The 25,141-nt window shown below is 58.6% G+C and overlaps 1 protein-coding gene and 1 long non-coding RNA gene across 6 annotated transcripts in view; one reads left to right on the top strand and one right to left on the bottom strand.

The window, feature by feature from the left end:
- Window positions 1-22,305, bottom strand: part of PXDC1 (PX domain containing 1) — a 31,651-nt gene extending 9,346 nt beyond the window's left edge. The window contains exons 1-6 of one of the 4 annotated variants that reach the window (XM_072945756.1): window positions 21,314-22,304; window positions 11,932-12,023; window positions 11,469-11,586; window positions 7,741-7,852; window positions 3,779-3,840; window positions 3,461-3,679 (exon numbers count right to left, since the gene is read on the bottom strand). In XM_072945756.1, the coding sequence (XP_072801857.1) occupies window positions 3,648-3,679; window positions 3,779-3,840; window positions 7,741-7,852; window positions 11,469-11,586; window positions 11,932-12,023; window positions 21,314-21,569 (672 nt within the window). In that variant the 5' untranslated portion in view covers window positions 21,570-22,304 and the 3' untranslated portion in view covers window positions 3,461-3,647. Of the gene's footprint in view, window positions 1-3,460; window positions 3,841-5,290; window positions 6,334-7,740; window positions 7,853-11,468; window positions 11,587-11,931; window positions 12,024-21,313 lie in introns of those variants that run through there. The other 3 variants (XM_072945755.1, XM_072945753.1, XM_072945754.1) reach the window with 3 other exon arrangements.
- A 114-nt stretch (window positions 22,306-22,419) lies between these two features.
- On the top strand, window positions 22,420-24,886 carry LOC140687647 (uncharacterized). 2 transcript variants are annotated; one of them, XR_012062051.1, is made up of 2 exons: window positions 22,420-22,853; window positions 23,487-24,886. It is a non-coding gene; the product is annotated as an uncharacterized lncRNA (long non-coding RNA). The 2 variants fall into 2 exon arrangements; XR_012062050.1 differs by lacking the exon at window positions 22,420-22,853 and adding an exon at window positions 22,890-23,249.
- Window positions 24,887-25,141: the final 255 nt, after the last annotated feature.

Here is a 25,141-nt window from a genome sequence, read left to right as displayed (position 1 = left end):
GTCACCACTCCCTCCAGCAAGAGCCCTGAGGTCAGAGTGAGACACGGATTCCACCAGCACCGGAGACCACGGGGCCGCGTCTCTCCAGCCGAACGCCGCCATTCAGGGGTCTTGTTTTCTACAGACCCGCCCTGCGCACGCTGGCTCCTCGTCTGAATAATTGATGTAGCAAGCATGAATAATTCAGGCTCAGCTGGGACCCACGCTGAGCAATGCTATAGCCGGCTTCCTCACGCAGTGTGACAAGGCAGTGACAGAGAAGGAGCCACCCCCAGCGAGCCAGTCCCACCATCCAGGTGAGGGCGGCTACTAAATCATACAATGTCCCCCGACCCGTCAAGGCCTGCTGGGGCAGGTGGGTCCCCCTGTGGTGGGCGCTTCTGGCTTTCTGGGTCCCTGTTGCTGCAAAAACTTCTAAATCCCAAAACATTCCCCCTTTGTATGGGGAGCAAAATTTTCTGGGGCTTTCATCGGAAGATGGGCGTTCACAGCCCTGGAAAGAAGCCAGCCTGACATGTGTCAGCACTGTGAAGGCCACCGGTTCCCCTTCCGTCACTGCTCTTGGACAGCCCGGGGAAGAAGCTGGTAGACAAGCGTCCAGTAGCTCAGGGCTGAGTACCTTCCTGCTCAGGGGCTTTGCGGATGCTGTTCCCTCTCCTCGGCTGCTCTTCCCCGCGCCCCCTCCCCGTCTTATCCTCCCTCCACATTTTACTTCAACCACCTGCTCAGGAAAGCCCGCCCAGGCCCCCGGGCCCTGACTGGATGGGGGCAGCAAGGGTTTCAAACCACTTCTTTCGGGCAACAATGCTGGTTTCAACCAGATTTCAAAGCCCAGGTGCTCTCCTTCAGCTCGTAGCAGAAGAAAGGGAAGGAGGAGACAGGGCTTCCAAGGCCATGACCACGGCTGTAGGATGGCTTTACATAAACTGAATCTGAGTGTCCTCCTGGAAACTGAGAGCTGGAGGCGAAGTCAAGGGAGGGCTTTCCCAGCCCCTGTGCCCCCGGCTCACAGGCCTCCAGGCAGAGCCGGGCCCCCCGCCGCGGCTTCACTAGGACCACTCAGGGTCCGCGCTCAACACTGTTTCCGGGCAGCTCCCCCCCAGCCCACAGGCTGCGCCTGGACTGCACCTCGGAGCCCTCCCTCGGGGCCGGGACTTTGACCCCTGATAGGATTCTCAGTACAAGGAAGGGGTGCCTCCCCGCACTGCGACCAGGCGTCTGCAGCTCTGGGTAAAGCAGCGTCTGGGGCAGGTTTCATGAGGTGAAGGAAAGAGAGGAGGTTTTGCAAATCCTCCGACCCTCCCTGTGCTCATTTGGGACGTAAACTTGCGAATGTGAACATGAGCCTCTTGCGTCATCTTTAGGGAAACAAATATAAGTTGTTCTGGACCAAACTCTACTACAAATTGCTCCCCAAGTAGGTGTCCGGTGCCAGAGTCCATCACCGGTTGACCACACGTTATTTTCCAGACACTGCAAAGAGTTTCCCACCCTCTATTTCACTTAATTCTCATGACAAGCTATGAAGGACTTCTGATGACTCCTGGTAAACTGGGTAAAGCTGGGTAAACTGAGGCTCAAAAGGGTCACGTGATGGCTCAGGGTGACCCGTCCTGCAGTGTAGCCGGATCTGAACCCTGGTCTGTCTGGCCCCAAAGACTTCCAGCTCCTCTGCCGCGGCTGTGACTTGTCAGAGCAGCTGTGACACGTGTCACTACCACCTGGCTAGGCGAGAAGGGTTGCAGCAGGACCCACTTCACTCCTGAAGCGCAGTCACAATTACAGACAGAGGTTAGCAGAAGAGCAGCGCTTGGACCTGTTCCAGGCAGACCGTCAGGAAGGAGCGGGGGTCTGTGGCTTACGAGACCAGGCTTGGCAGCTTTGTGTGTGAGACGGGAGCCGCCAGGTTCCAGAGAAATCGGGGGGATCCCCCGCGTCAGGCTGTTCACAGAGCCCCCAAGACCAGCGTGATCTTGGCCCCGCTCAGAGCCAGCCTTTCAAACTGACTCCCAAGACGGTAATAAAATCAATGGTGAAGTCTCCCCAGGCCCCTTCGACTCTTAGAAGAGACTTGTGGAGACCCACTTCCTGGGGTGCTCCATTCAGCCCATCACCCAGATGCTCTTGACCTCCCCGTGCAGACCAGCCGCACAGAATGGCTGTGATGCGGGCTCTGAGCTGTGGGGGTTGGGGGAGACACACATGTCTGTAAAGCACAGACGGAATGAATCTCTTGGTAACCGGAAGCCCCGCTCATGGTGACGGGACGTTCTGATGGCGGAGGACGGGCCGTCTGGGGGCCGTGGTGGGACAGGGCCACAGCCACAGCCACAGTTTGGATCAGGGCAGCAGGGCGCCTGCCAGAGGAAGGCAGCTGTCAGGGATCCGCACAGAACAGGCAGGATTGGGAAAGGCCCATGTGCCGGGGACCCAGGCGCCCAGCAAATCCAGGCTCAAGTCCAGGCTCCCCGGGGGCTAACGCGGCAGCGGCTGCAGCAAAGTCAGCAGCCCCGATCTCAGCCCACCTGCCCGGAGTGGGGGAGCCCCACATCCGGCTGCTGCCCCGGACAAGCTGGGACCTCCGGAACCCAGGCTTCCCCTTTGCTCCTAGTGACCAGGAAGTCGAATGACGGTTCCCACGGTCCCAGGAGAGCGCAGCCAGGGCCCTGGTCATCCTTGGGCCCTGTCCCAACTGTCTTCCTTGAGCAGCCGTGCCAGACCGAGAAAGTGTCTTTGACATGTCCTCATTCTGTTTTCTTGTTTTCTTTTGGGAGGGGGACAGGTGCACCCATCCCCCCAGCACCCAGTGGCACTGAAAATCCAAGAGAGCCGGGTTCCCGGAGAGTGAGTTCTGCCCGGGTACCCGTGGTGTCTGGGGGATGTGTGAACCTGTCCCGCCGCCGCGACGAGCTCTCTCGGTGCCAGAATGTGCAGCGACTCTGTGTCTGATGGGCAGACATCTCGGGGCCTTGCTGGCCCTGGAGAGACTGCCCTCTCACAGAATGGGCCAGTTCCAGGAGACAGCTGACGGCTTGTCTTGGAGAGCACCTTCGATTCAAACCAACCCGTCTGGGGCCCACAGCCCCTCCGCATCCTCTGTGGGGTCTCACGTGCCGGCCACTGTCCACCTCCCAGCATCACCAGAACCAGGTATCGGACAACTGGGGCAGCCCTGCGCCCCACAGTCCACGAAGCTGTTCCACCTGGCCCATCCCAAGCTGGCTCACGCCTCCGCTCCCTAAAAGCCACAATGAAGACTCTTGCCCACAGCTCCCTGCCCCCCCTTGCCCCCCGACCAACCCTGGTGCTTCCCTGTGTGGCCCTGCGTGGTGCAGTGAGCCCTGTCCCGGGACCTGAGAGTGACAAGCTATCTTCCGATGGCAGTCGTGTCCTGATCTGTTGGCCCCTCCGTACCTGAATGACAATGAAACCTACATTTTAAAACAGTGTGAGCAGAACACTGGTCTGCAGGAGGCACGGCGGCTCAGCCGTGGCAAGCTTCACCTGCAGTAAACATGCTTGTAATTTGACAGGAGCCCTCGTAATGAAGAACAAGAACACACTCTGTCCGCAGGGGGAGGAGGCGGAGACGGTCAGGACACACCGCTCAGGGCAGGTTGGTGCCCACACGCCTACGTACGCTCCTGTCACTGGGTGTTAACATCCGTGAGAACCGCACCTGACGGATATTACCAGGTAGCTGGTGTGGGTCGGCTGTCCCCCAACAGGGGCAGAGCCGCCCAGCGCGTCAGTTCTGTGGGGCCAGCAGGGGGCGCACCTGGACCACATCCACACGTGCGTCTGCTGCTCCAGGCAAGCCTCTTGCGTGAAATCCAGGATCTACAAGACAAAGAGGGGGTGATTCTTCTGCCTTTAACTAGCATCCACTGAAGGTTCCTTTCAAATAGGAAACTTAGGTGACCTAAATGATTTGATTTGCCAAAAAACCAAAAAGCTTTGTTTTAACTGCCCCCTGCAGCCCCCACAGGAGCCTACTTAACGCAGGGAACGCACCTCATGACGGCAGTCCTCACGTTGGTCAGCAATAAAGGAGTGTCGGGCCACCACCGCCAAGGCTACCTGGTCAGCCGTGTGGCAGGAGGGACATGTCCCAGAGCAGGTGAGGGGAGAAACAGGCTGTGTGTGCAGGAGCACAAACGTCCCGTCCACCTGAAGCCCTCTTGTGCCGATTCTCTCAACTAATGGTTCAGAGGCTGCAAATTCCTGATTCTCTCACTCGGTCAAGTTTCTGGTAGTGTTTTTTGCAACACTTCACAATGGGGGTACTTCACATAGGAAGTCGGTTTTCCGGCTTCCAGTGAAAGGCGGGGAGAACGGGCCATGCTGGGCCCACAGCACCCGGTCAACAATCAGCTAAGCTCAGCAGGGCAGCTGCTCCCGTGCGTGGGGCACAGGCTCCCTGTTTGCCACAGTCCCCACCACTCCACACTGCCTTCCCACCCGTAACCATCTCTCACTGCACTTAAACGCTGATCTGTATGTCAAGTCCTTTCAAATGTGGGAGCATAAGTGGGTCTATAAGATCATGTTTTTCCAGAAAAAAAAAGGGGGGGGGGGACCAGAGAGCACTGTGATGTGTTTTATAGGAAAGCATCCAAACATCTGACGTGACTTCAGAGACCTTGTTGTGCCCCGACGGGAAGCAGGGAAGCTTCTTCAGGGAGAGCTGACAGGGGGCTTGGGGAGCAAGCTCAGGCCCTGAGGGGCAATGCCGCCCAGGCAAGCAGAAGAGCTCAAGGCCTGACAGGCCGGGGGAAGCACCTCCATGGGCCACGGAGGATGAGGAAAACCCAGGACTCGATCACTGGAACTTGGATGGTAATTAACTGATTGTGACGGATTCTAACCCTGCCAGGCAGGAAGCCCTGCCCTGTGCAGAACTGAGTTCTACCCCCTGAGAGAGGGAAGGCAGCTGGTCGGCCCCATCAGCCACGGGACAGCCTCTCTGAAGGCCGGCTGCACGACCCTGAACACGGCTGGGCGGCAGAGGGAGACGGGGAATCCACAGGCCCCCGGGAGCTTCGCGGCTGGGCCACAGAGGAGGCTTCCCCTGGGCCAACAAGGGACACGGAGGAAAGGGAAAACCCGACGTCAAAGGACCAGCTGTCTGTTCACCTTCCAGTTCAGACAGAGCATCCCCTCGGGCGGCCACGACGCATTTCCTACATAACACAGAGTGCTCAGGCCGCCCCGAGGGGCAGGGTGGGGCATCCACCCGCCTGCAGAGAAGACAAACAGCCACGCCTTTAGACAGGAACTCCCACGTCAGTAAAAGTAGAAGCACGTGTTTTATTTAATTAAAATAGATTAAAAACAGACTGTGTAGAAGAATTAGGACTCAATAACTTACTATTATTTACACGAGCCAGTTCTGGTCGTTAGTAGACTCTGTGAGGAGACACACACAGAAAGCAGGCCTCCCCAAGGGTGAAGGGAGACCCGCTGGGGACACCCAGCGACCGGACCCCCCTGCTCTCGGGTTAACGCGTCACTCATGTCCCCGAGAGCCTGGTAATCGGCAGGAGGGGGCACCTCAGCCGCCGGGCCGCAGCGCTGTGAACCCGCACAGGAGGGCCGAGCAGACGCCGGCGGGAGGTCCCTCATCCTGGGAGAGCCGTCCACGCTCGGTGCCCGTCACCCGGGCCCCGGCCAGTGGCTCCCCGGGCCCACGGCCGACTCCCCGGCTCAGGACCAGCCTTCCACCAGCACCCCCTCGGCTGACACAGCCCAGTGTCCAGGGAGCAGGTGAAAAGCAGAAATGACAGCCGCACATCCTGGTTCCCAGGGAAGCTGGGGAGACGGTACACACACCATTGTGCCGCCCCCAACTTGGTGACAGTTCGGACTCTCACACGAAATGCTTTGTGCGCTTATCAGGTGACGGACCTGGGTTACCCACCAGAAGGAGGCGTGGGTGTCCAGCCCCAGCCCCGGGACGTCCCGTGGGGACCTGGGGCTCCTCCACGTGGGGAAGCAGCAGGTCCCAGGGATGCCGTGCAGACGGGGAGACCTCTAGAAGCAGCAGGGGCGCCGGGCCCCCGTGACCTGACTCCCGGTTGTCGGAGACGTGGGGTCCCCACTCACAGGACACCTGGCCCCAAGGGTGCGGGCAGTGGGGTGGCCGTCCCCGGCACAGCGATGGCAGCAGGGCCGTGGCCACGGTGGGGCAGGGGGGTGGAGAGCCCCAAGGAGACTCAGTCCAGAATGTCCGTCTCAAAGGGCACCAGGTGGTAATAGGACAGGTTGGTGACATAAGCCGCCGGGTCGTCACCGTCCTCCAGCTCTGGGGCAAACTCCCCACCGCTGTCAAACCTGAAACGGGGCGACAGCACAGAGGTGACTCCAGGCTGGCTCAGTGACTCGCCCCGACTCCAAAGACGTCCTGCTCCGGCTTCACCCCCCGAGAGACTGTTACTGGCCCTCGCTGAGCAGGGTTTGCCCAGGCCTCCGTCCACCCGGCCGCTCCCTCATGCGGCGGTCACCTCTCTCTCCGACACAGCTGCTCTGTGTCAGGCTCTGGGACGCAGCAGCGGACCGGGCCCGGGAACCTGCCACGTGCTGGGCACGGACATCGGCAGCGATGGGAGGAGGGCCGTGTGATCACGGCTCCTCATGCAGCTGCGGCCCGGGCCACCTGCGCGCGCCACCCGGACCCGGGAGAAAGGTGGGGCCGGGCAGGCGCTGGTGGGAGTGGAGGAGGCTGGCGGAGGGGCCCCTTCTAGAGGAAGTGTGCACTCAGTGTGGGGGTGACATGGGGAGGGGTGGGAAGAGCTCAGGGAGGGACTTGCACCCCCAAGTGAGGTCACCTAAACACCTTCCCAACCTCGATTCCCCCTGAACGGAGATGTTCCCGCCTCCTGACCCAGACTCAGCCTCCTGAGCTGGAAAAAGATTCCAAATTGTCAAAGACGGCGAACAGAGCAGAAGCGCACGAGGGCCTCCCCCAGGCGGGGAACGCACGCTGCCGGTGCTTCTCCCGTCCCCTTCCGCTAAGGACCAGGCCAAACAAGGGGCGGGGGCTGCCCCGTCAACCTCCCACCCACGGAGCCGGCCCCGTGCTAGCTCGGGGGACCCGCGGGTCGTGAGCTTTCTTCACAGACCCTGCGAGCGCGCCCACGTGGGGAAGCCGGGGGAGGGGAGTAACGTCCTGAGCTCACACAGCTGGGAGAGCCGCGGGCACGGCCCCGACGGTCACCAAAGCCAAGTCATGGCATCCCTCAGGCTGCCGCCCGGAAGCACACCCAGGGGTCGGGCTCTCCTACAGCCCTCGTCGGGGGCCCGAGGTCTGTCATCTGAGAAAGGATGGCGGGTGTCTTCTCTAATCCATACATCCCCAGACCAGGGCAGGCCTGTGAGCCACACAGAGGCCACCCGGGAGGCGACGCAAAGCCAACCTGCAGGGGATGCCCCCTCGAGGAGACCAGGCCCCAGAGAGGAGGCGGGTGGTCCCCAGACCCCTCAGGGCCCAGCACAGCACAGGCCTGAAGCTGGGCGGCAACTCAGTGTCCCCCATGCTCGGTCCAAGCAGCTCTGTCCCCACGGGTTTATGAATCAAGTCTCCCTGTCCTGTGGGAGGGGTGGGCACCTCGACAAGTCCCCAGTATTGGCCTCATCTACTGCCCTCCTGTGGAGCTCCATGTGGGCGGGAGCCCCAGCCCTGGCACCAGCTGACCGGCTGGGGATCCGCGAACAAGACGCGAGTCAAAGCAGCGTACTCACAGGTGCTCCGCCGGGTCCACGGCCAGGTGCTGGTCCTTTCCGTTCGGGATACTGTGGTCAATAACGATCGTCTCCGTGTTCGCTAAACAGAATCCATTGGACCTCATGATTTCTGAAAACGAAAGCAAGAAGGGAGATATTTGGAAGGGGGTCAGGTCTTGAAGTTTTGAAGTCTGGGGCTCATATAGACCTCCTCACTCCCCCTCCACCTACTGTGCCCCCTTCTCCCCCACACCGAGAGGACGCTCGGCCACACGGAGTCAGGGCTGACCCTGTGCCAGCCAAGAGGTGCACCTCCCCCCGAGAAAGATGCTTGGGTTGTCCGAGCCCCCTCCCCGTTCACCCTCCCCGTGGCTTTAAAGCTGGAGGAAAAAGACTCTGGGTTTAAGGCCAGGCTCTGCCCAGGTAACCTGATCTCTCAAAGCTCCCCCCCGCCCCCGTGTCTGAGACGAGGGGACCACTATCTACCGCCTGGGGCTGCCACCAGGGTCAAGGAGATCAGTGTGCCTTTGCAACCAAACTGGCAACTTCACCTTTTACTTTATACAATTTTGTATTAAAGCTGCCTTTTTATGAACAAGTTGAAGTAATTTTTGTTGTTTTTATATATATAAATTTTTTTTGAAGCACAGTCAGTTTACAATGTTGCGTCAATTTCTGGTGTACAGCATAATACTCCAGTCATACATATACACACATATATTCATTTTCATACTCTTTTTCACCGTAAGCTACTAAGGGATATTGATATGGTTCCCTGTGCTGTACAGTATGAACTTGTTGTTCATCTATTTTATGTGTAGTAGTTAGCATCTGCAAATGTCCACCTCCCAATTTATTCCTTCCCACCCTCTTCCCCCAATGGTAACCATAAGTTTGTTTGCCATGTCTGCGAGTCTGTTTCTGTTTTGTAAATAAGTTTGTGTGTCTTTTTTTTTTTTTTAGATTCCACACATGAGTGATATCATATGGTATTTTTCTTTCTCCTTCTGGCTTACTTCACTTAGAATGACATTCTCCAGGTCCATCCATGTTGCTGCAAATGGCATTATTTTATCCTTTTTATGGCTGAGTAGTATTCCATTGTACAAATATACCACGTCTTCTTTATCCAGTCATCTGTTGATGGACATTTAGGTTGTTTCCATGTCTTGGCTACTGTAAATAGTGCTGCTGTGAACTTTGGGGTGCATGTATCTTTTTGAATTAAGGTTCCCTCTGGGTATATGCCCAGGGGTGGGACTGCTGGGTCATATGGTAAGTCTATTTTCAGTCTTTTGAGGAATCTCCATACTGTTTTCCATAATGGCCGCACCAGACAAGGTGTTTATTTTTCATCTTTCTAGGTATTTGGGTCTCAGTTGAGTTTCCCTCCATGTGAAAAGAATTAGGGAAACTACACACAAAAAAAGAAAGAAAAGTGGATTTCTTCCCCTTCCCCCAACCCAGGATGAAATGACCATTCATCAGATTTGCCAAGTACTTGCTCAGATTCCACTTTACTTTCTGGAGAGGTGACAACTCAGGTTGGCTGGCCTTTCGTGGTCAGCCAGTCTCCGTGAGACACCAGCACCTATCTCTTCCCCACCCTCCCATCCCTGGCTGAGCACCCCTAAAGCCCAGTGGCCTTGGGGGACCTGTAAGTCGTGAGGAGACCATGAAAAGTCTGGTGAGTCTTTCATGGACAGGGCCTCCGTCTGCCCGGTGTCCTCGTGCTCGGGAATCTGCAGTGACGCGCCTTCCCCGTGGGGCCCCAGATCGGGGTGTGGCATCATCCGCCTTATTCCTGGGGTGTCCTCTGCTCTCTGGGGTAAGGACATTTCTCCCAAGTCAGGTTACTATCTTCCTCTTGGCACTTAAGCAACATCTTGGTGGAGATGCGTTGAGACTGTGCAAATCCTGTTTCTCCTTAAACTTCGGCCCACTGATCTCGGTGACCACCAGTGATCTTTTCTGCCTGGTGGTGATTTTCTTTTCTTTTCTTTTCTTTAACCTAAAGTTTTGTTTCCACCCGCCCCACGTGCCACCGTTCCTGAGTTCATGGATCCGTCTCTTCCCTTTCCCGCAGACAGTGCAGCTGCCTCCCTCTCCAAGTCCCTCTCCTGTCCTCCTCCCAGCGTCCTCCAGCAACAGAACAGAACCTGAAGCCATGCCTTTTCATTAACCGGCGGACAAGGCTCTCCCCATGTGGTGAAAATTAAGGTTGAGACTGTACAGATGCCTCGTTAGTGAAAAATGAATTTATAACTCATTTCCAGGCTTCCCAGACCTGAATAATCTGATTTTTGTGGCCAATATCAATTCATCCAAGCAGCCAGGCCAAGGCTGAGGTGGATGCTGCCTTTTAAGGGACACAGACACAGCCATGGTGCAGAAGATGTAAGTCTTCTCAGCCTCCATGATGAGCTTTCAGATGAACATGCAGTGAAGGATGTTCAAGGCATCAGCACAGAAGCCACGCGCCTCCCATAACCCTGGCCCCGGGAGGTGGCTGGTTCTCGCACCGCGAGCGTCTGGCGCCATCTAGTGGAGCCCCGCCCCTTAGACACTGTGACTCCCCCTCTGCGGTGTCCCTGGGTAGGGAGCACGATGCCCCAAGAACCGAGGCTCCTGGCTTGCACAGGCAGGCCAAGGCCCCGCCTTCCTAGCCCTGCACCCCAGGCCTCCTGAGCTCATGGACAGTAGGGACCCAAACCCTCTGTCCCCAGTCCTCGCCATGACCCAAGTATGTACTTAAAACCTCGACGTGGGACCCTAACGTTCTCCCCGTAAAATTCCATCTCCATCCTTTCAGCACTTCGGGATAAACCTGGGTCGTGCATTTACCCAAATCACCGATAGAAACGGCACTAAGACAGAGGGCTGGGATCTCCCTCCCGAGTTACCCAGACGCAGCAGCCTGTCCCCCTCACACCCCGGGGCTTCGGGGTCACCGGAAGCAGTGGGCCAGCGCCTGCCGCCAGCACCAGGCACTGGCAGGACTCTTCCGCTACCCCGTTTGCTCAAAACGGGGAGAAATAAAGCAAAAGAGACGCGGTGTAGGGACCGCCTACGCAGGACCGACGGGCTGCCCGGGCTCCCCGGGCACTCGGAGCCACACCCGCTGCAGGGCCCTCCCGCTGCCCCAGGACGCGGGGCCGCAGACGCCCACCCCGGATGGACGGCCACCGTTTTCAGGCTCCTTAGAGAAGGTTCGCACTCGGGCACCAGCAGCTCTCCCGCGGGGGCTCCCTGCGAAGTGCCCCTCAGCCGCCTCGGCCTCGAGCAGCGCGAAGACGAAGCCCAGCGTCCTGACGGCGCGTGCGGCCCAGGTCCGGGAGATCCAGGCCTCTCCTCCGCGCCCGGCCCCGCAGGCCAGCGGCCCGAAGGGGAGACCCGACAGCGCGGACGAGGCCCCCGCACCCCAGGGCTCCGGCCGGACGGCGCGGCCCGCGGCTCGCCGCCTCGCGCCCCGTCGATGCTTCCGTCGCGGCCGTTTGAGGGCGGCCCAATTCACACGCCAAACAACTCGCTTTGGAAGCAGGCAGAGCGCAAAGCGCAGGTCAGTGGGCAGGAACGCCGGCTGGTGAAAATCCGGACACGGCCCCTCCCCGGCTACTGCCGCCCCTGCTGGCTCGCCTCTCTGGGTCCCCAGGGGGCGGGGTGGGCCCGCGCGGGGACAGCGGGCTGCCCGGCGCCCGGAAGACCAGCCGTCCGCGGGGCACGGCCCGCCTCCCGCAGCCGCTTACCCGAAATCTTCACCGGGCTCTGGAAGCTGGGCTGAATTTTATGGACGTTGTCGTTTTTTAACACCTGATCCAGGGGAGACCTTTCGAAGAAGGTGAGCACGACTTCGGACCTGGAATACTGAGGAGAGACACGTTTGTTCCTAAAAACTCTCCTCCCGCCAGGTGGCCCGTGGGAGGCGAGCGCCCCCGGCCGCTCCGACGGGGCTGCGTCCCCCACCCGCGCCAGGTGCGCGCGTGGCTCGGGCGCAGGGCCCAGGCACAGGCAGGCCGGGGCCGGTGCGGACATCGGCTACCTCTTCCGAGGGCCGGGTCTGTGCGGGGCTTTCGCACGCGTCTCCCTCCACCTCACAATGAGCTGGGAGCCCCGCCTTCGCTTCTTCCCCGGAGGAAACGCGGGGGCACTAGGCCCCGGGAGCCCTTCCTCCCCGCGTCGCAGCCCACCCGCAGGCGGCCGGGCACCCACCTTCCGCGGCATACTGATGACGGCCTTGAGCAGCTTCTCCACCTCGTTCAGCCTGGTCTCTATGTCGTGGGCATCCTTTATGGCGACCAGTCCTAGGATGGAGACGGAAGCGGCTCAGACTGGAATACAGACCAGGAGGTGTGCTCCCAAATGAAGCACAGAACCACCGGCAACCGCGGCAGGGCCGCCACCCCGGGGTCCTGCTCCGCAGACGTCTGGGAAGGTTTACCCGCCTCGTGAGGGGCGGCCCTGCCCTGAAAGCCCCGCTCCAACCCTTGATCTAAGTTTCGATGTCGACAAGTGATTAGTGTGTGTGCTGGAGTGGCCACCGACCACAGAAAGCCACAGGTGGACCATCGAAAGCTCCCCCCGGAGCGGAGCAGTCTGGCCAGCTCCGTCATCACCCTGGACAGGGCTGCCGCTCGGCCCCCAGCAGCGTGGTGGCTGCAGGCCCGGGACCCAGCTGCCCCCAAGGACACAGTGGAAGGTCGCGCTGCTGACCACGGCAGCGATGGCCACGCGGTCGGTGCAAACAAAGCCCATTTTTTAAAACGTTTTTCTTGAGTGAAGGTAGACTTATTCAGAGAGACACGTGCCCCAGAGTGCAGGCTGTTTCAGAAGCAAGAGAAAGGCCACGAGGTGTGGGAACGGGGTGCTCAGTTTAAAGTGAAAGTAGTTACACACTGCACGGCGTGAGGGTGTCTCACTCAGAAGGGAGAGCGGCCCGAAGTCCGTATTTAGACAAGCTGTTTACATGCTGGGTTTGGGATGAAAAAAACCCCAGCTCTTTACCCAGAGAAAACCAACGTGGCATGACTCACAGCACCTTCCAGAAGCCCAAACATCACCCTCCTCACAGCTTCTGGAAGTCCTGACTGGCTGCTAGAAATGGCAGTGTTTTGTCTTTAAATCACGAGAGCTGGCGGTACAGAGACTGGGGTGCATTCCTGTCTCCGCACGAGCGGTGTGGCACGGATACATCAGCCTCCCCCGGATGGAGCACCTCAGCCGCCAAGCGCATTCACGTGGCCCAGGATGACGGTCCCTGTGAGCTCCGACCAGACCACGGAGGCTGAGAGCCAGAACTATTTTCAGTCACTAATGCTCAGTTTTCAGAAGTTCCGGTTTGGTTTGGTTTCATACGAAAGCGGCTTTTCTCATTTTGCAGGCAACTCACTAACTCTATCTAGTGGTAAAAATTAACTTCCTGGACTATGCGGTTGAAATTAAGAGGCCCCAGAATAGAACGCTGGGTCCGTGGAAACCAGCGTGCCCCAGACGCGGGGCGGGGGGCGTTTCTGGAATCCTGGGCTGCAGCTGGGGGTCCCCTCACAAAGTGGGGCACGTTGAGTCAAGGCCCAGAATCATTCCCTCGCTTCCTGGGGTGCAGGCCGGGCACCCCTTCACCTGCCCACCCGGCGTCCCTACTGTCTGCCTGCCCAGCCTCCCCAGCCACACGGGCCCAAGCAGTCATCCTGAAGACCACGGGCCTCATCCACACAGCCCTGCTCCTGCCCCACCAGGACACCCCAGTGTCACCCAGAGAAAGGGGCCGGACCACCTTGTCCTCTTCTCACCCACCCCACAGGCTGGGGGCAGCCAGGAGAAGGAAGGAAGAGAACACCAGGGTCAGAGTCTCGGGACGCCACCTGCCCAGCCCTGAGCTCCCTGCTTAGAATTCCAGACACGCGCACGTGCGTGCACACACACACACATGCACACACAGCTCCGAGATCTCCTGTTTGCTACAGACAAGTATACAGATGGAAAGAGAGACAAAATCCTCTGAAAAGCTGTTTTTAGAGAGAAGACAATCATGTGAATCATCCCCACAAAGTGCTTCTTCATTCTAAATCAGAACTACTGCTGTGATTCAACATTTATTACACTAAATGGACCGAGTTTATGACACAGTAGTTGTGCTTTTGTATCTTGCAGGTGCGATAAACAGGAAGGTTGGCCTTCCGCCCAGTCAGTGCACAGGACACGTTCACACGCATTTTATAGGACGTAAAGCAGGTCTGGCCCATGGTTGGGTTTACAACCACCAAGGGCACCATTTAGTCAGATACGTACATGCTGCTCTACATTGCTCTTCTTTTAGGGTGGCCAGAATTAGCAAGTAAAACACAGGACACTTAATTAAATGTGAATCTCAGATAAACAATGAATAATGCAATGGTACGGAGAGACAAACTAAAAAATTATTCAGTGTTTATCTGAAATTCAAACCTACTTGGTGTCCTGTACTTTATCTGTCTTCTTGGTGACCTGCTTTCTAGAAGGAGGCAGAGAAAGGAAAGAAGTGTGTGGCCAGGCCTCCAGAAACACATCAGTGTTTAGGCTCGGTGTACAGACCCTCGGGGGCCAGCCCGCCTCGCCAGCTCTGTGCCCTGCGACTCCCCACACCCTGACCCCAACCCCGGGGGAAGGGTCCAAACATGAGATCCAGTCCCACTGGCCTCCTCCACCTCCAGGCTCGTGGGTGAAAATCCCCCATCGCTTCAAGGGCTGGTGCAGGACACGCCTTCTGGTCTGTGAAGCTCCCCACCCCCAACGCCACCGCCCCCACCGGACCCCGGGCTTGGTCTGCTCTTGGTTCCCCGAGACCTCCATCTACCCCTCCTACTCCACACTGGAACTGCTCCCTCACCTGTGTCCCCAAGTCCACCTGCGAACCTGAGGGCAGGAGGTGCCCATGGTCCCAGCCACCAACACAGGCCCAGCACTGACACATGCCAGGGAGCCAGTGGTCGCCAGCTGTGCGTTGACGGAGTCAAGTTGCACAAGAGAGCAAGGTCAGGTACGAAGTAACTTCTCTGTGTCATCAGCCCGTATCTCGTGCTTCTGGGCATCACCCCAGCCAGACCCCAGCCAGCGGGGTCAAGGTCCCAGGCCTCACAGGAGAGCTGCCCAAGACCACGGTGGCATCAAATCCACTGAGACAGCGGCCATCCTAGTTTGGCTCCATCTGTTGCCCTTTACCTGTCTTTCTGTTTCTGAGTGGTCCCTGGAAATGAAAACAGACTTCAGAACAAAAGGGACTGAAGACGCACCAATGGGGGAAAGGCGGACGCTGGGGCCCCTCCAGCCTGAACGGAGGCGACAGGCGGCCATTTTTTAAGGTCTGGCTTTGCATGGGGTGGGGCACATTTCCATCATGTATGTCCCCATCGCAGCTGCTGGGTGACAACCAGGGGGCGGCAGGGATCAGCCTTCCTGAAGCAGGTCCTCTTTTCTCCGAGGAAACCCGTCTCCAGGAACCACAATGACAAGGTGTTCCCCAGGGGCTGCAGCCAATTAAAGGTGGAGACTCATGGAGCTTCAGCTGGGATGACTGACCTGCCTCCGGGCGGTGGGCGGGGCTGACCCCAGCACGAGCACAGGGGTGAGGTCGCCATAGACCACAGGGCAGAGGCAGCCGCGCCCCAGGAGGGCCCCTCTCACACCCCAAATCAGTGCAGGAAGGGGACACCACTGGCCACGTTGCTCCCAACAGCCTGGCCTTCTTCAAAGTCTGCATTTCCTCCTCTCCTGGGCCTGGAAATCACCTCCGCCCCCACCATTGTTTTACAAGTGCTTCCCATCACACAGCAGGTGTATTAAATGTGGATGGAAAACATTAAAACAAACAAACCTGGAACTGGCCTCTGGGGCCATAGTGCAGAAATGAAGTAAATCTTCCTTCTAAAATTTCTCAGTCTCAGAACTCACTGGGGCCCTTCCCACCATGTTTCTCGAGTTCAAACTGACAGGAGCTGCAGCACCTGCTCGCACACCTGGAATGAGGGTCGATCCCCGCAGTGACAGTGACGCAGCACCACGTGAGGTGTGTGCAGAACCCGGGGCCCAGGACAGACGGCGTGCTGCTGCCCCCACCTCAGGACGTGCAGTCATTTTGTGACCCAAGGGCTTTGGCTGTAACTTACTGCTAGAGCTTTTCCAAATGTCACCTGTGTACAGTATCTATCTTTATTTTTAAAAATGTGCTTAAGGACAATAATTTAGGATTATCAAAAGCTTTTGTATTCCAAATACTGCTGATGGAACGAAAACTCCGCGGGGATCTTGTCCGAGACTGTCATTTAAAAACTGCAGGCGGGTACAACCATTGTGAATTCGCACAGTGGGACAGGAAACCTCACACCCCTCTAGGTTATGAGGCTGTCGTTCCAGAGCCTACCAGCAGGGGGCGCCGGCAGCCCGTGGAAGCCGCGGGCTCAGTCCAGTGAGGACCACAGGAGGGGACATCGACCACCTGCCGCGTCCAGGTTCTCCTCTCAGGCGGCTGACTCAGAAGACCTCACAGCCCCGGGAACTTTCTAATTTCTGATAAAGCATAATCACTAAGATAATCTGTTTTTAAGATTTCACTCGACACAATTTATGATGTCACAAATTTCTGCAGGTACAGCCCAAAAGAGTCAAATATTTGAAACCAAATGATTGATAACACGACTGTACAGAAATTCCAGTGTGTCAATTTTACACACCTTTGGGGTTAAAATTCAGCCTCGAGCAGTCAGGGCGTCCTTTCTGTCCAAACAAGTGTAGCCTTGAAAATTGGCTTCTGTCGGTTCCAGGGTTAACATCTTTCTGGCAACACAGACGCCTGACTCATTCTCGGGACCCAGACTGAACACGCTGCTATCAGCACAAAGGTCCATCCGCGAGAGCAAACACAGACCAGTGTCCTCACCCCAGACGCCTGTGTCCCTCGTCCCTCTTCCGGGAGTGGAGGCTCTGGGCTGAGCACCTCTGCTAACTGTCCCCGCTTCCTCCCACATGGACTCAGGTCTGAATATAACTCAGCACCTTCTGCTGCTAAAATTCTGGAAGTGAAGACAGATGCTTCTCAGGTCAACCGGGAAGGAGCGTCCGTTACCCAAAGAACAACGGTCTCTTAAGGGGAGACTCCCACAGCAGAGCCCCAGGGAACTTTTCTGTAGCGTGAACTTTCAAACTGAGCCAGATAAGAAATTACATCTCAGAAGTCTGTGCACACTCTGTCCAGGGGAGCAGATGGCTGGGGTGAGGTCAGGGTCACAGGGTCACCTTGCCTGCACAAGAGACATCTACATTCCTTCAAGGCTGAGCAGCAGACAAAGTTTGGAAATGAAATACTTCCAGTTTTCCAGGAAAAACTTTTAATGATTACTTCCTAAGTGCCTGTCTTCTAACTGGTGGTCGCCACTTGGGAAGTGGGGCCTCACTGATCAGCCGGAGAGCCTCAGCGAGGCGGTCATTCACTTAAGCATCCCTGTGGCAGGCCCACCTCCCTGGGAGCCTGGGAGGCCCTGTGAGACTACAGGCTCCCCCGTGGTGGCCCACTCCTTGCCCCTGCTCCTGCCCAAGGCTCGCAGCCCCTCCCTCCACCAAGGACCCAGGGAGGGGCAGAGAGGGGACTTCCCTCCCCGTCCTCTTCCCATACCTGTGAGACGCCCTCCCTGATCCCCCCTTCCCTGGATGGCTTCCTCACTCTCCCACCACCAGCAGAGCCCCCTTACCGAACTCCAGCCTTGACGTGTCTGAGGAGCCACTCAGCCTCCTCTGCCTTAAAACGTGGAAGGAATTCAGGGAATGAACACACCAGCCGCTCCAGGCTCTCAAAACAGGAAGCACTTGATCCTGAAGCACTGCCTGCCTTCGGCTGTAGTAGGTGCCCATCAGGGGACGGGGGGCGGAGCAGGACTTACAAACACCCGGGGGCAATGGGAGCCAGGGCTCCCCACAGGCTGTGCCCCCCTGGCGGTTCTCTTCCTCACGGGCAGGTGCGCGCGCGGGCACACACACACGACCCAGGGAGTCCATGGTGTCTGCTCCCGGTGACACCACCTCCCAGCCCAACCTGCACAAGTACCACATCCTAACTTCAGGACCAGCAAAGCCACAGGCCTGATGGGTAGGGGTCCCACAGAGGTTTCAGGGTGACCCCACCTCTGGGTGCTGGGGGCCAAGACGGGAGGAGGCAGGCTGCGTCTGCACCCCTGTCGGGAGGACTCTGGGCGAGGGGACACTGCATGTTCCAGAGCCAAGGGCAGAGTCACACGGTCCTCACTGTTCAGTGCTCACAGTGGCCCTGCCCCACCATCAGTCACACAGTGGGGACTTGTGCTGAGTGACCTGCCTGAAGTCTCGTGGAGGGAGCAGGTGACAACGCCAGAACCTATCCTCGCCTGCCTGCTTCCAAACTCAGCACTTCCAACTGCTTAGCCTGACGCCTTCCGACTGTGACCTGGTGTCCCCAGGTGTGTCACCTCAACCCTGACCCCCTCCTGCCATGACCTTGTGACCCCAGGAGGGTCACTGTGACCTCGACCTCCTCCCGCTGTGACCTCATGTCCCCAGGTGTGTCACCTCAACCCCGACCCCCTCCTGCTATGACCTTGTGTCCCCAGGAGGGTCACCCTGACCTTGACCTCGTGTCCCTAGGGGTGTCACCCAATCTTGCAGGACCTCGACTTCCTCATGTGGGAAATGGGGGGCTCTGATGGGGTGCTCTGACACTGCAGTCAGAGCTGTAACCCCATGTCCGCCCCCCACACTCTGTCCAGTTGCTGTGCTCCATGTTCCCAGTGATCCTAAGTTACAAAGGACGACGAGATGTCTGTTTTCAAGATAACGTGATGCACGATGTGCAAGTTAAGTCAGCGGAAGAGCAGAGCAGTCTCGTCCATCGGCAGCACTGAGCCGGAGGACCGTGCCACAGGACGTGGTCTGTGCTCCCACATGACACTCCCAAGCAGAGAACCACATCTGTGCTGACACTGTTCAGGGCAAGCCAGCCCCCTAGAAAAGAAAGGTGCCCGGCCCCCTCACCCCAGCCTCCTCCCTGCCCCCACCATGGGGGGGATTCAGACCAAGGGCCCTGGGGCGTCTCAGGGTTCAGGGCTCACGGAGCTTTTTGATGAGCCAAGCAGGACATTGTAACCCAACCCAGAAACAGGTCAGGAAACTTAGACCGAGGGGCTCAGGTAGGGGTCACTGCGGAGCCCGGCAGCCCCGGACAGCACACACGCCTGACGCCCTCCGCGTGCGCGGTCAGGGTGTCCCATCTGTTCATGAAAATAATAAACCTGCCTAGAAACGAGGCGGCATCTTCTTTTCTATTCCTGTAACGTATTTTACTTAGAAAACAATTTCTCTGGGCCTGAGAAAGGAAAAGGACTCCCCGAGTCTGCCTGTACAAGCTCAGGTGCTGCCGGGGGCGGTGCCAGCTTGCTCCCGGGCAGAGAACCGAGGGCGAGAGCAGAGATGAATGTCGCCCCTCCTCTGGCCCCAGGCCTCCATCTCCTCTCCTCCAGGGGTGCTGGGAGGGCCTTGCGGGAGGCACCCCCCCACCCCGATCAGGACTCCAGCTGAGAAAAGAGCTCCCACTGCCAGCAAGACAGGCTGTTAGAAAGTCCTTTACACCCAACACGGAGCCTCTAATTAGCCACTCCCACCGCAGGCCCCACCCCCCCCCGCCACAGCACCCCCCACCCCACATTCACACCTCATGCCCACTTCTGATTTTTCCGCCTTTGGAGATTTGAAAGCAGCTGTCACAGCCCCTTCAGTCTGGTTCCCTCCCTGGTGATCACCCTCTTCTGGGACCTTTCTCCAGCAGGCGGCCCTCTCCGTGGAGGCGCTCTGAGAGCTGACACCTCGCAAGCTCAGAGCAGACGCAGCACAGCGAGCACGCGCGCAGACGGACGGAGCCGGGGGGAGGGGGGTGCACAGAGAGGCAGGTGGCGCACACTCACCTGCCTTCTGCTCCGGGGAACACGGTGTCCTCGCCAGACCCCCAGCAACTGAAGCCACACCCTCCTCCCTGCTGTCTAAGCCCCCGCCAGAAGCCACTGGGGGTGAAGTCGGAAACCACGCGTGTGGAGGGCCTGCTACTGCTAACCCCGGTACCACACACGCCAGTCCTCACGCAAAAGTAGGCCTTAGGTACCAAGTTACAGGGGAGGGGCCGTGGGGAGCCCGAGTCCCCGAGTCTGCCTGGACTCACCTGAGCTGGGTCACCTGACCGGAGGGGGGGGGCGGGGAGGGCAGGCGCTCCGCCAGCTCTCAGGGGCTCCTGTTTGTTTACGGCCCGACTTGTTCCAGAAAAGACGTAAGTCGTTGAATAAACTGCAGCTCCTTCCTATAAGCTATCCCGGTTTGGGTGTTCAACTCATACATTTTTAAAAGTGAGTAAATAACACACACACCCTAGCAGCAAATCAAGGCCAATGGCTGCCAAGCTTGAAATAATACCAATCGACCTCCAGAGGGGCTGTAAACGGTGGGGACCTGGGGCGCAGGGCCTGGAAGGCTGCCCGTCTCGCTCAGGGCCTGCAAGCTTGCTGGCTTTGGGAGCCTTTCCAAGTGACGTGTCTGCCAGAGGATGTGTCATGAGAACAGCTAATTATCCACATAATTCACACGCTGGGGTGGAGGCTGTCACCAGGGGGAAGTGGAAATTATCTCAGGACCTCAGGCAGACCGCAGCAGAGAAGACCCCCAATAGATGACGGCCTTCAGGAAATGCCCCCAAAGGTGCCCCAGGTCTCTGCTTGGAGGAAGACTCTGGGAAGTGTCACCAGATTCTCAGAGCTACAGGTGGTCAAACAGGTGGAGCGGTGAGGAGGGGGAAACCCCAGTCCTGGGTCTCAACTTCAGCCTCTCCTCCCTCTCCTCTGGCCTCCCATCCGCAGGCCTCCAAAGGCCAGCCCCCGGACGCGAGTAAGAAACGGGAAGCCACCACAGTTCTCTGAAAACTCCAGTCCCCGCGAGCCAGGAAAGTCACAAGGCCAGGGAGGAGGCGGCCATGGTTAATCAAACCCGAATGCGGACCCACCCTGGGCGGCCCTCCGGAGGAGTGACAGGGACCGCGTGGCACCTCGCACTCGGGCTGTCGGTCACCGGGGAGGGGAGGCGCGGCCCTGCCCGGGGAGGGCTCCGAGGGGGCTGCCAGACGCGCGGCCCCGGCTGGACGATGCCCTCAACGTTACCCAAACGCCGCCCCCTCCCCCGCGCCCCTCCTGCTGCGGCCGGGGCGGGGGTTGCGGTGGCCTGAGCCGCCCGACACAGGAGCTGGCCGGTGGCTGACCTTGGGGACTGGGACCGTCAAGGCACCCGTCCTACCGGCCTCCGCCGCGGGGGCTCCGGGCTTTGTGTGCCGTCAACTCCGTCCTCCCGTCACTGCCGCCTGAGCGCCCCCGCATCTGGGAGGGGGCAGGGGTCTGAGTGTCCCTGTCTAGTACCGGGAGGGGGAGCCGCAATCCCCGCTTAATAGCAGCCCCTGCGCCCCCTCCCTGCCCCCAGCCCTGGAGCCCGCCCAGCCCCTGTCCCGGAGTCCCCTGAGCCCCCGGCCCCGATCCCCCCAGACCCCCGACACCGGGCCCGCGCCCACCTTGGCGCAGCGGCCCGCGCGCCAGCTCCGGGCGGTCCTCTGGGAAGGCGTCGCGGAGGCGCTGCCACAGGCGGCCCAGGTCGGCCAGGCTGCGGTGCAGGTAGAGCACGCTGCGGTCCGACCACTCGGTGCGGATCTCGAAGAACTCCTCCTCGTCGCCGCGCCGGCTGACGATGAGCCTGCGGATGCCGTTCACCCAACAGCCACGCACGAACATGTTCACGAGCGACGTGCCCTCAAACACCGCCGAGGCCATGCCGCGGGCCGTGCATGCCCCCGCCGGCAGGGGGCGCGCCCGCCCGGGCCGGGGTCCGCCCGGGGTCGGGGTCTGCAGGGAAGGGCTTCTCCCCGAGTCTGCCCGGCGCTGGGGTCTGCTCCGGAGTCTGTCTGGAGCCGGGGTCTGTCCGGAGTCTGCCTGGAGCCGGTGTCCACCTGGGGCCAGGGTCTGCCGGGAGCCCACCGGGACTGGAGTCTATCCGGGGCCGGAGTGAGGTCTTTTCAGAGTCGGATTGGTCCGGGATCTGTCCAGAGCCGGTCGGGGGTCTGCCCGAGGTCAGTCCGGGGCTGGGACCCGTCTGAAGTCTACCCCGGGTCGGATCAGGGATAGACTATGGGATCCGCCAGGAGCCGGGGTCAGGCCCAGGTCCTTCCGCAATCTGTCCGGAGACGAGATGGTCGGGGCCCTGCCAGAGTCCGGGTGTGCCGGGGCCCGGGGCCGTGCGGAGAGCGTCTGTCGCGGCTCGCCTGGCCTCCGCGCGCTCCCCGGGATGGCGCGGCGACGAGCCGTGGGGGCGGCTTATAAGGCACTTCCCATCGCGGGCGGCGCGGTCGCCGACGTCGAGGCCGCGGCCGCGTCCGCCTTCCCCGCCTCCGGGCGAGAGGACGCGCCGCGCGCGGAGGGGTGGCCTGGCAGCCTCGCCCCGCGCCGCGCCGCCTCCCGCGCCCGCGCTGCTGGGGCCGCGGGGACCCCGGCCTCGGGGCGGGGCGGAAACCCGAGCGCCGGCCCCGCCTCCGCGCCCCCGCCCCGCCCGCCCGCCCGCCCGCCGCCTCCCACCGCTCCCGGCCCCGAGCCGCCAGCCGAGACGGGACGGGACTCGGCGGGGGGCGGGCCGGCCTGCGCTCGCCGGGTTCCCGGGGAGTCTTCTCTCTTTCTGTTTCTCCATCCTCGGGGACTCTCGGGCCTGGGGCTGCGCGCCCCACGCGGCCCGCGACGGGGTGGCAGCCGCACTACTGCGGGGCAGGGGGCGGGGGTGGGGCGCACCCGCTCCGGGGACCCGGCGCCGGGACTGTGTGCCAGGTTCCTGCCTGCCGCCGCCCACCCATCCCCCCGGGGCCGGGCCGGGCTGGGGGCCGAAGTCCGCCCGCCCCGCCCCGCGTCCCCCGCGCATTCCTTTCGTGCCACTGCCGGGCCACCGCCTGGACGCGGCTGGAGACAGACGGGGACGCGGCGGCACAGACGACGCGGCAGGCCCGCGCCAGCCAGCCACGGAGAAACCGGGATTCACAGCGGCCTGTTCCTTAGGCTGTTCCTAATTGGGAGGTAATTTCAAACGATAGTTCAAGAATCGAAAGTTAGTTCAAGAATTGGAAGTTGGTTCCACAGTGTCTGGAGTGACCTCACACGGGCGCTTTGCAGTTTTAGAAGGTCTCTGAAGCCCAGCTAGGGCCCAGAAGCAGAACGGGCCGAGAGCAGGCAGCCGGTCACTTGACTCAAGCCAGGCAGAGAGGAGTGTCCCCCGGCTACCCAGCCCCCAACACACACACACGCGCGCACACACACACACACACACACACGTCCCTCACCACCTCCAGCCTCACTCAGGCTGCTCCAGTGACTTGCCATGTCACATCTTCAAACTTCATCACCCGAGTTCAGTACACCGGGAAGAGAAGGTATTTTCCACAACCTGGAGACCCCTCAACGTGGCGGCAAACAGTAAGTGCTGGTGACTGATGGCCTGAGCGCTTAGTGTGCAGGAGGGCCATGAGGGCGGAGGCTGGGGGAGCTGTCAGAGCTGAGTCCCACCGCCCCGACAAGGCCCCATTCAGGCCTCCCCTCATCCTCCCTGGGCACGCGCCCCTCTCTCCCACTGCCTCTGGGCCGAGCGGCAACCCTACAACTTTAAAGGCCAGAATTAAGATGCTTCTATGGGTCCTACAAAATCTTTCCTAGGAACAACCAGGGCTTCCTGTTGCCTGGAGACCTGACTTTGCGAGGCTGCCCTCCAGATGTGTGGGGCACTCTGGTCACTAAAGAGAAGGAAGCATTTCCTGTCAGCGATGTTTGCTTGTCTGAAGAGATCTGGAACCAGAGAGCAGAAATAGCAGAGGCCCAGCGTCACTGATCATTGCAGAAATGCACAGCGAGACACCACGGACTGCTGACTTTTAGTCCACTGAGTTGATACAGATTTTTTTTAACCTATTAAGAAAAATGATCCAAAATCTGGAAATAAGACCAAAAGGATAGTGATGCTTTCAACATATTGAAGCGTTGTTTAAAGTCTAAGGTTACGTGCTTTTCTAGGAGAACACACCACTGTTTGATGTTGCTGTTCACTATTAACGGAAGGCCAAGACCCCATGAGGTTATGTATCAACTTGTAGAGAAGCAAATAAAATAATTCTTGTCCCGAAGAAAAGGTAGCTTCAAAGGGTATAATTTATTGTCCTGTAGAACATTAACCATTTATACACCTGGCCTAGCAATCTTATTTTGATATAGCTTAAGGACTGTATAAACCCGTTTCCGCAAATGGTCTTTGAATCAGCTTTTTCATCTTACCGATTTCCTCATCCATTAATGAGGTGAATACACTCTTGGCATGTGGGCATGCCATATTTGTAGAAACATTTGAAAGTCATTTAACTTTTGAAAATTATACTTGGGCAAGTCTAACAAGAACAAGAATTTTTGCAAAGGTTGTAGAGGTGCTTAACTTCACGCACTGATTTTGGGGGCATCCACTGGAAAAGGCCTTTGGAAGGCTGGGGTTGTTAAAACTGAAAATGTGCATCACTTCTGATCCAACACTTCCTCCTCTAGGAGTGAAGCCTAGAGAAGCATTTCTACTCGGGCACTAACAGAAATGTACATTCACTGTTGCAGTGTTCACCGCAGCGAGAAACTGAAAAGGACTTAAACGCCCATCAAAAGTGGAACGATTAAATTAGTAGCATGTGTGTGATGGGATACTATACAGCCACAAAAAATGAACCAGTCCTAAAAATATGGATGGATCTCAGAGGCAACATGTCAGTGGAAAAACTGGCAATGAAAATGACTGACGGGTACGGTGTCATGGATATATGATAAAACAGCGCTAAATCTGGAAAGATACTTGCCAACAGAAAGGTGCCTTTGGGGTAGTGAACAAATTCTGGAAGAGAGGATGTCAGCAGAGACTTTTGATTTGTCTAGAGTGTCCATTATACATTTCTGAATTCAATGACTGCACATTACTTGTGTAATTTTTTAAAGGGGTCTACAGGGTGCTGTGCGTAGCTGGAATTAAATAGAGTGCGCCCAGGGCTGGACTCTGGGCAGTGAGAATGAATCCTGTTGAGAATTTCTTCTTGGTGTTTTTCTGTTACTTAAATATTTTCTGATGATGATTAAAGAATCTCAGAAATAAGTACTAGGACTTCAGACCCCTGGTCCCGCCCAGCACTGAATCCCACCGAATGACCTCACACTGCTCACGTGAACGCTCTTTGCCTTGATTTGCCTTCCCACGGATCAGGAATTTAAAGCTGAAGTGTAAAAAGCCCACGTCTGCGGTGAGGACAAAGAAAATGGTAGACGGCTGAAAGGGTGCTATAACAGGT

The sequence above is a fragment of the Vicugna pacos genome, chromosome 20 (genome assembly GCF_048564905.1).
Source record: "Vicugna pacos chromosome 20, VicPac4, whole genome shotgun sequence".
Lineage (NCBI taxonomy): Eukaryota > Metazoa > Chordata > Mammalia > Artiodactyla > Camelidae > Vicugna > Vicugna pacos.
The sequence above is the reverse complement of the archived record's forward strand: the minus strand, read 5'-3'. Positions and strand labels throughout refer to the sequence as shown.